The sequence below is a fragment of the Montipora foliosa genome, chromosome 13 (assembly GCF_036669935.1).
Source record: "Montipora foliosa isolate CH-2021 chromosome 13, ASM3666993v2, whole genome shotgun sequence".
Classification (NCBI taxonomy): domain Eukaryota; kingdom Metazoa; phylum Cnidaria; class Anthozoa; order Scleractinia; family Acroporidae; genus Montipora; species Montipora foliosa.
This window is the reverse complement of record NC_090881.1, coordinates 35,705,921-35,715,920: the sequence shown is the minus strand read 5'-3', so window position 1 is coordinate 35,715,920 and position 10,000 is coordinate 35,705,921. Positions and strand designations below refer to the sequence as shown.

At 37.0% G+C, this 10,000-nt stretch overlaps 1 protein-coding gene across 3 annotated transcripts in view; it reads right to left on the bottom strand.

The window, feature by feature from the left end:
* The window catches only part of LOC137982137 (lysine-specific demethylase 6A-like), a 44,609-nt gene that overhangs the window by 30,985 nt on the left and 3,624 nt on the right, over nt 1-10,000 (bottom strand). The window contains exons 1-6 of one of the 3 annotated variants that reach the window (XM_068829202.1): nt 8,245-8,583; nt 8,069-8,153; nt 7,775-7,883; nt 7,468-7,520; nt 2,617-2,675; nt 380-500 (exon numbers count right to left, since the gene is read on the bottom strand). In XM_068829202.1, the coding sequence (XP_068685303.1) occupies nt 380-500; nt 2,617-2,675; nt 7,468-7,520; nt 7,775-7,883; nt 8,069-8,153; nt 8,245-8,306 (489 nt within the window). In that variant the 5' untranslated portion in view covers nt 8,307-8,583. Of the gene's footprint in view, nt 1-379; nt 501-2,616; nt 2,676-7,282; nt 7,347-7,467; nt 7,521-7,774; nt 7,884-8,068; nt 8,154-8,244; nt 8,584-10,000 lie in introns of those variants that run through there. The other 2 variants (XM_068829203.1, XM_068829204.1) reach the window with 2 other exon arrangements.

Below are 10,000 nucleotides of genomic sequence, written 5' to 3'. Positions count from 1 at the left end.
GAAATTGTACTGCTGGGCTCGATTGTTCGAAAGCTGATTAACTTAATCCAGGATTAGTGTAAACTTTTTTTTCATATTTTCACCTTTTTGGTGAAAGTTTCTTCAGCCTATTTTTGTTTTTCAAGATTGACTTCTTCTAATGTAAAGTCTTGCCGAATATCAGCATTGAACAGCACGTGGGAGTAGAGAAATAAACTCCTAAGTTAATTTTTAATCTGTGATTAGCGCTAATCGCCTTTTGAACAACTGGGCACTGTTGTTCAGTCAGAATCCAGTATTTTGGTATTGTAAATGTAACCAAGGCAATCTCTTTCTACATTAACTTAAAACGAAATTTTGTCAGCAAAAAAAAAAAAACAAAGATCTCTCTTTGCCATACCTTAACACTTGCTTCACAACTTCCTTGCGCTTTGAAAATGATTGCCAGTCTGAGATGAACTTCATTAGAGCAATTGAAACTTGGATCAATGTACAGCAGTTGCTGAAAGATCTTTATGGCCCTGAATCATAAAAAAGATCAGTTTGATGCAACCCTTCTCTCCCTCTTCAATTACTTGTAAGACACCTGTGACAAGCGCAGCAGTGGGTACCCTGTATGAACCTCTAAATCCACTTAAAAACACATTGACCCACTGACTCCTGAACCCCCCCCCCCCCCCGGACAACAATAATCTTCTCTAGGGGGACCAGCTCAGAGGTGAACAAGTCAAGTAGTCAAGTCAAGTCAAGTCAATTTTTATCTGTACTCACACAGAAATAACCATTAATACAAATTAGTGCTTAAAATATAAATTAAGAGATTGCGAAGAAAAAGAAATTTTACAATTGTAGGTTCATTGTGCAGAGTTTGGGACATCTAAATAGTTCATGGAACTAACCAAGTAGGTGACCTAACACAAGAAATAAATGAGTCGAAGGAATAGGGATGCAAAATAATTGTTTTAGATAAAAAGTATTACTTCATTAATTAAGTAACAGTTAATTAAAGATTACATAATCGTAAAAACATTAGGAATCAATAATAGTATTATAACCATCAATCACAAAATTTTTGATATATTGACAAAAACTGGAAAACGGCTTGATTTGCCTAACATCAATAGATAAAGAATTCCAAGTTTTGGACCAGTGTAACTGAGAGAACGAATGCCGTATTGAGTGGTATGAACAGATGTAAGAAACAGATTATCAATCTGTGATTGACGTGTATACATTATATGAATGAATAGAAGATACCGGGTTAAAAAAATTAACAAAACTAGAGGGCGTAGTTTATGGTACCAATGATACACAAAAGAGAGAATTTCAAGATGAATTACATGTATATCAGAGACTTTCAGGAGTCTGAGAGATGCCAATAGTGGCTCAGAATGAGATCTAGGGTCGGAAAAAGTCATTATTCTGACGACTCGTTTTTCCAAAGTAATAACGAACAAATCAATGACATCTACGTCCCCTTTCTCCCACTTCCTCTAAGGGCCTGTTCACACAGAGGTGGCCGATTTTGCAATGGGTCGGCTTCTTGTCTTGTCTCATATCATACCACTTTGTAGGCCCTTCACTTTTACGTAAAAATTGTAATTTGTAATAATTATTTATATAACTATCATGTAATAGCAATTATTATAATTTGTGTATAATAGTTAAAAAAATGCTATGATACAAAACTAGCTAACATCATACAAATCAAAAGTGCAACAGCAGAACATGCAAGTCACAAACTTAAAGTGCCTATAAACCCAAATTTTTTGTTTTGCTTCGAGAAATCTTTGTATCGGTCTGAGCAAAATGGCGCAAAAATTTTTGTTTTTGGTTAAAACCGGAATTTTTACACATTTTCAAAGTGGTGGTCAGACGCGAGATTCGAAAACCCATTACTGAGCTGGTGAGCTTGCCGAAAGGGAATGGGTCGAGTGTAATTCGTGACATAAAACCCGGACTGTGAGTTTCGCAAGTTTGACTTCCATCAGAGGTGAAGCCATGCCTCAGAAATGTGTTGTTTTGGGTTGTAGCAATGTTCGAAGCAAAGAGAAAAGGATACTGCTTCATCCCATACCGTTTTACGGTAAAAGTGAAAGCGAAAAGCAAAAGCGAAAGAAGAAGTACAACTCTAGCCACTCTTCGTCTGCTAGGGGATCGTCAGCTTATGGCCTCGTGCGTGTCTTCCTCATCGCTGGCCGCAAAGCTCGAGTTTGGCGAACCTTCAACTTCCAGCTCGTAATCTTCCATTTCTGAAACTTTTGTATCTGAACCGGAGGACAGAATGAAGTTGTTCAAAGCCATTTCTTGATTAACACGTACGCCGGTTACAAACGTCAGCCGAACAGAAATTGTTTTCACCGGCACGCAGGGAAAACTACAAAACTATGCGTCTCCTCTGTTGATTTGCCTGATGCTAATGTCCGGGAATTACATCACTAGGCCCAGTCTCCCTTTTACCCGGTCGCAGGCAGAGAAAACCGCGTTTTAAAAATTCGTAAAAAATTCCGGTTTTAACCAAAAACAAAAATTTTTGTGCCATTTTGCTCAGAGCGATACAAAGATTTCTCGAAGCAAGAAAAAATTTTCGGGTTTATAGGCACTTTAACACTACATGAATATAAAAGCATCACTTACCAGGGATATGCTGAGAAATTAAAATACACAATCCCTAACCCATAAAGAAAAGCAGCATCCTGCAATTAAAACAAAAGATAATTTTTGTATTTTTTTTTTACTTCACATTTTCCCCCAGAGATCAATAAAATACAGTACCGCTCAAAGGTAAGTTGACAGTTTCGACTCGATCCTCGAAACTCGATTCTTGCGTCGTGAAGGTCGAGACGTTCGAGTTTCGAGACATGTGAATCGAGGCTCGAGAATCGAGAATCGAGAATCAAGACTCGAGAAAGATGAACTTTGGCATATGCATAAACTCGAGAAGAACTCGAGAAAGCTATTTATGTCTCAAAGAAATGAACAATTCCGCAAACGGAGCGTTTGTACGCAATATTCACGTTGACTCTAAGCAATCTTTCTTTCAATGTTCTTGGCCCGCGCAAAAAATATTATCTTCATTATCCTTCGGCATGTAGAGTAAAAACGTCGCGATCTTATTCACTTGTTCTGAAAAAAATACACAAGTTTCTGATGCGTTCCCCAGGCACAAATCCGGTCACAAACTAGCAAAATGACCACAGATATGTAATTTATCGGGGTAAAAAGGAGCCTCATTCGAAAGTTGGCGTTGTAATAAAGAAATTGTTCCAATGAAAATAATGTAACTTACCCCATAGAGTTAGAACCATTAAAACACAGACAGTAATAATTAATAGGCATGACTAATACACGAAACACCAAAACGAAACACCGAAACACCGAAACAGCTGTTTTTTTCCTTGAAAACCGAAACTCACAAGGAAACAAATTCAGCAGATGTTGGTCTGTTGAGAGTTTTGCTGCATCTGCAAAGACGGTAGGCTCAGTCTCCAGTCGTGAGTGTCTCAATCCACAATTTGGATACAAATTTAAGTCTTCCGGCCTTTTGTTTCACTGTTTCGTGGTTTAGAAAAGCCTGTAATTAATAATCAATTTTTTGTTCTTTTACGTAAAACCTACGGTGATAACATACATATATTATGCAACTAGACAAAATAAAGATTTGTTTAAAAAACACCCAGATTGGAAACATAGGACAGCTGGTTGCATAAAAAGAAAAAAAAAACATCAACATTTGGACAGGTGCAGGGCAGATTATTACTAAATTAATTAATATGTATTAACTTTCACAGAATGAAACTATCCAATGACCTAAGTGCATGTATTGGAAAAACTGGGTTTTTAAAAACTGCAAAAATTCACCACATATTTCCACCAGGCAGCTGTTTTGGTTTTTTTTTTTTGTTGTTGTTTACAATAATTCAGCTTCTAAGGCACTGGAACCAGGGAAATAAACTTAATTAATGTTAATCCTTGTTGCTATCAATAATTATTGTTTTGTGACTGCTAAGCATCCTACAGTATCTTTATTTGAGAAATTTGGTATTACAACAGACAAAATTAATATTATTAGTCCCTACACTTGAGACAACTCCAATAATAATCTTTTCTTTTTTTTCTTTCTGAGTAATTTCAATAAAATGAAGCTGGTGAAAGACTTTGCTTCAAACATCTTCAGTATGTTGATAACATGCCCTAACCATGATGACTAATTTCATGTTTATCAATGATTCAATTTTATATTGGTTCAAAATTTTCAAACTAGTTCAATTTTGTTTTTTCTTTGTTTCAGATTATGATAATTCATATTTGATAAAGAAAAATCTAAGCAAGAAAAAATTTGACCATAAAAACAAGTATATTGAAACTTTGCAGCTTATCCAATCACTAGTTCCAAAAACATCCTCATGGTACGTGGTATATAGAATCCAAACTAGTAATAGGATGCTGTGAAACTCCTGCAAACAAACATCCAGAGTTTTTTTCAGAGTATCCACAAGTTACCATTGATAAATAAATCTGTTCACAACATCTTTTTTTTATACATAGAGCCCACATATGACATAACCACTTTAACTACAAACGAAAGAGGGGCTTTGCATCGTAAGTATAATTATGTAGGTAGGTAAATAGCCTTTATTCATGTGTGATGTGTATGGAAACTGAAAGCTTGTGGGGTTGTGTAGAATACATTACTTCTTTACATCAAAATAAAATTAAAATGCAGTTTTACCATATGTTACAGCTACATATTAAAATACAATTATTTTAAAACATGCTGAAATGCTATCAATGCGACAATGAATCAAATTCAAATTTGTACAAAATAACAATTAGTACTATCATCTTCAAGTTCAAAACTACAGCTGCAGCATGGAGGCTGATAGTACATAAAAGTTAAATGGCTTTAGAGAGCTCTGAAGTTTTGAGCTTTTTGGCAAAGTTATAGTTGCTTGTATCAACTAGGTTGAAATATCGTATTTGAGACATGCAAGTACACAAGGCTGAAAAGTGTGTTTTGACAAAGGTCTTTAAGAACTTGGTAGACAAAAGATCAATCAATTTCTTTCCTGTTTGCTACAAATAGCAACTTCTCTCAAGAGAGGGTGAGAAATGACAATAAGGGAATCCATTTGCCATTTGACTACACTCTCTAGTATGACAAATATTTTATATAACACATGATAATTCAATTATTCCCCACCACAATAATTATTAATTTGACCACACACTAAGATGCCGACCCATTGACCCCTACAAGTGAAACAAAATAGACTTTACTCTGTCTAACACCAGGGTCCCGTTTCTCAGAAGGTCCCGAAAATTTACGGGCCATTTTCGGGTGTCATAATTCCCTCTGTATCTCAAGAACATCGAGGATTTAAGTCGTCAAACTTCACAGTCATTTTGCTTCTTGTTCCCTTGAACAAATGCCAAAATATCAGCTCTCCAAACAAGTGGTTGGTAGTTTCACAGGTGGCTTTCTGGGCTCGAAAAGTTTTCGGGTCTTTCAAGAAACGGGCCCTAGGCCCAGGTTGCTCAAAACATGGTTAGCGCCAACGAGCATTAAATACCATGGAAACCTATCGGTTTTGATACCTCTTTACCAACAGTTAGCACTGACAGTTAAGGAGTCAATGGGTGAACAACCTCTCAACCTCTACATTTCGCTCAAATACTTAGAAATGCTCCCTTTCAGCCAATCAAAGGTATCCTGTGGTAAGCTTGTGGAGTAAGTAAAATACTGCGTCAGGGAGGTGATATCGCGAATTAGTATCACCCAACTAGTGGACTAATGCAAATCCTGCATTTTGATTGGCTACGCTACTAGAGGACTATTTGTAATAGTCCTCGAGATGCGAAAAGCGTGACGTTTTCTTTCGTTTTATTCCCAATGAAATTAATATTTCTTCAACATGCATTTGCTAAACTTTATTATTGCCTTTTCTGTCCAACTAATTGGGTGATACTAAAACAATTAGACCCTGCGCCCTCAAGGGCCACTGGTCAATAGCCCATTCGGCTTCGCCTCATGGGCTATTGACAAGGTCTACGCGTCTAATTACAAGTTAATTATTAAGCCTACAGAGTGGTTACAAATGCAGTGTAATACATTATAATTATTGAACGTCTTTCATCGGTAGCCGAATAAGAGCATTCTTAACGACCATTTAACGAATGCATGAATGCGCCTGCCGAACTTGAGATGATCAGAAATCGATTACAAATTTTCCATTGTTTACACCTGACAGCCTGATTCCCCAACCATCCCGATAGTTCTCCACAAGCTAAAAATGAGGGCACAACAGTTTCTTTTTTTTTTTTTTTTTGGCAGGAATGGTTACATGCAAAGTTCAAATACCGACAAGTCATATATAATATCTCCCACAAGGGTTACAAATCTAATTCTTCGTGCATGTACAGTACCATCAAAATCTGAAAATATCATGAAAGCCACAAGGAAAAATTTAAAAAAATATCTTGGGCTAAAAGTGATCTTAATCACATAAAAAAAGAATACATGCCCTGAAAATAGTACAAAGTGAAACTGAAAACCACAAAACGGAATGGATTACCTGTACTATATCCGGCACACTGTAAATAACAGAAACACCTCAGCTGGCAATAAGTATGTGTAATTAAAAATCCTTCTGCAAATTCTCCTCATACAGGACATGATTTCACCGAAAAAAAATTCAAACTATACACTTTCCTAGAAAATGATATTTAGCTGTTGGAGAACAGCTTCGTGGAATTCGCATACTCAATATTCATATAATTAGAATAAAATCAACTTTACAAAATTTCTATGCTTGAGCCAGCCAAGGAAACAAAACTGGCAATAAAAATGAGGGATTTTCCCTGAGCCGCGTGGAATTGATGAAATAAATTTCCGCTATACCTGTCCCATCACTTAAAGAGTTTAAAATCGGGGACAAATATAGAACGGCTTTTCAATTATTTATGTGCTCAAAGTTCTTTTGTCTGAAAGCATCGATGTTCGCGTGTGAAGATAGCTGGTACAGCATTTCCAAAACTTGTCAGAAGGGCATTTTTAAATAGCATAAACACACAAAGACTATTTTTAGCCACAACGTCGGAATTTATGGTCTATAGCTATCCCAAATTACAGAATAATTTGAAGTTTAAACTCGTCGACAATGATACTGCCGACTTGAACGGCCATTTCCAGCTGCACAAATACATAAGAAAATAACAAACACAAAAAGCCGGTTAAAAATAACAGTTTATATTTTAAAGTTAGTGCGTCCGTGCGAGTATTGAAGGAAAACTCAAACCTTACCTTCACAAAGCCTTTTACAATGCCAAGAATAATCTTAACGCCTCTTAATCTCTCTTCAGCGAAAAATGTACGAAATAGGCCAGCCAACAAGGTGTGGGATACGCTATGTGAGATTGGATCATTGGAGACACAATAGTATGAACGCGAGCTGTGTAATTAATGAAATTGTCAATGAGTAAGCTTACCTTCCAGTAGTTGACTTGCTGGGCGTTAAAAAACCTCTGATAAGCTGATAGCGCTGAAAATAACATACCAAACTCACTTAAAACAAAAGCCTGCTAAAAATAACAGCAAATCCTGTTCAAGGTCCTCGACTACAACTTTCAACACGAAATTATTCCACGAGTTTACCAAATGTTTCACAATCACTCTTGCATTTTGGAAGATTTGTTGAAAAGATCTTGATAGAAAGAACTGTTTTTTTTTTTACGAATGTAATGAACGAGTTTACGTGCAGTGCAAAAATTCGTCTTTACTTAAGCTTAAGCTTACCTTTCGCAAAGTCCTCTAGCAACAGGTGAAAATGACCCAATTTGCAGAAAGTGGACGAATCAGCTCCTTTGCCTTCTTCTTTTAACTCGCTCTCGTAAAAAGTAACACCCTGACATAGGAACAAACAAAGGTGAAAAAATGAAAACCGTATATCTACATTTTTTGCTCTAAGTACTAAATCTTGCGCGTCGTATTAAAGTGAAAGTCCCTTGTGAAATGACAGCTAGCTCAACAACACTTCAATGACAATATGCGAGCTTTTTTAACAGTAAACTTTCCAGACTTAGCTCCCACCTTGAGTAATAACGATTTATGCGTCAAATCGGGCAAAGAAGGATCTCCAATGGGATCGTGTACTCGAAGAAATCCGTACAAACGGCTGAAAATGAGGCAATGATATTAAAACCCAGATCAAGACAACGAAACGAAAATAGATTTCCAGCAGATACCGATCAGCTACGAAACCTAACCTGTCATAATTCGTTAAAATCTCCTTTTCTCGATCGCTCAAGACATCAACTTGGGAAACCATTGAGCATATTACAGGCCCTGCTCGCCAACTTCACCAATTTTGGCCTTCAAATCGGCAACACGAGTGCAACGAATCTTCAGTGGCAGACCACAACAAAACAAAAGGTTTGATGAAAGTTCGGATCGCGTCGCATCAACCATACGTCTTCGACACGCTTTAATCGCAGTTATCCAGCAACACTTCCATCCAGGTACTCTAAACTTTTAAATCCATAAATTTCTGTGTAAAGAACCGTTGGTTCATAGTCGAAATCATTGAAATTCAACGAAAAAACTCCTCTACTTCAGAGGGGTAGGAATGGTCAATAGCACGCCGTTGCATACACGTCGCCAATCATCCAATTAAAAGCGCTGATTTGTGTCACGTGGATTTCTCCGTGGACCACGCAAGCTTACGTGCGTTGCGTGATAGTTGTTCTGTGAGAGTTTAAATTACAATGTAAATTTCGTATTCTTATTTCCTCTATTTCTTTTTCTTCGTCACCACTGATGCGATTTTGAAGAGTCGCAATGATCTTTCATATTTTCTTCCTCGAAATCCGTCGCAAAACAGATCAACAACAATGAGTGTAAATATTGGCTTAAGGCGGAAATGAAAGTAGTCATGGATATCGAAATATTCTATTTCGACCGGCAGTGTATTTCTTGTCAAGAAACCTCCATCGAAATATTTCGCCGAAATGAAAAAAATTCTTTTCAATTGGCACGTTTCTGAGAATCACTTTCCTCGTGCAATAATTATATAATTCCCGCATAAAAGATTGTTCGGTCGTATAAATAGCGAGAAACCTACACGATCACTGTGGTGTATCTAAATCAGAAAAACCCGAAATATTCTTCTACTTCAATTAAGAAAATCGCCGGTAAAAAAGAAAACAGAGGCCTAAGGCCCAATGTTTTTGTACCAAATTTTTATGTTGCTTACTATGTTTGGAAATTTATCAGCGTTGCACACCGCATATCAATTGCCCAAAGACGGTAAATGATCTTGATCTTGACCTTGTCTGTTGACCGGAAGGGCTTGCCATTCGCTAACTCGGGAACAAGTACTTCACGAACTAACCCCAAGTCCGATGTCACTTCTTCACCAAAAATTACCGCATGTGCGTGCAGCCCGTCTTTTAAACAGATTTCGTACCATGCGAATTCGCGTGACTCTTGGCAACAGGTAATAAGAAATTGGTAAATATTTTGATTAATTTCCTTTTGTTGTAGTGGGTGGTATTATTTATCGATGAGTTTTCACGTACAGTTTCTGAGCCGTTTAGTCAGTAATGTTTCATGGATGACAAGCACCGCTTTGTTTTACAAACAAACAAATTCAATTAAATTTCATACACAATGATGTTTTTAAAGCTCCCGAGAAAAAGAACACTAACACAGACGATTTGAAATGAAAATTTCCCAATCATTTTTCGTCCTAACTGAATACCCTCTTAGGCATAAATTCACATTAAATGTAATTCCAAGATCACTATGTACTTGAGTCCGGGACAGCATATTCAGCTATCGAATCCAAAGTGCTGACAAGGTGATTTAGGCAATATTTGGCTCAAAAGGCAAGGCGTGTTTTGCCTCAGGCATTGACACACGAACATGTAGATAGATAGATAGATAGATAGAGAGAGAGAGAGAGAGCGAGAGAACGCCAAGCTCGCGAGCAATTCGATCGAAAAAAAAAATCAAATTGAAACC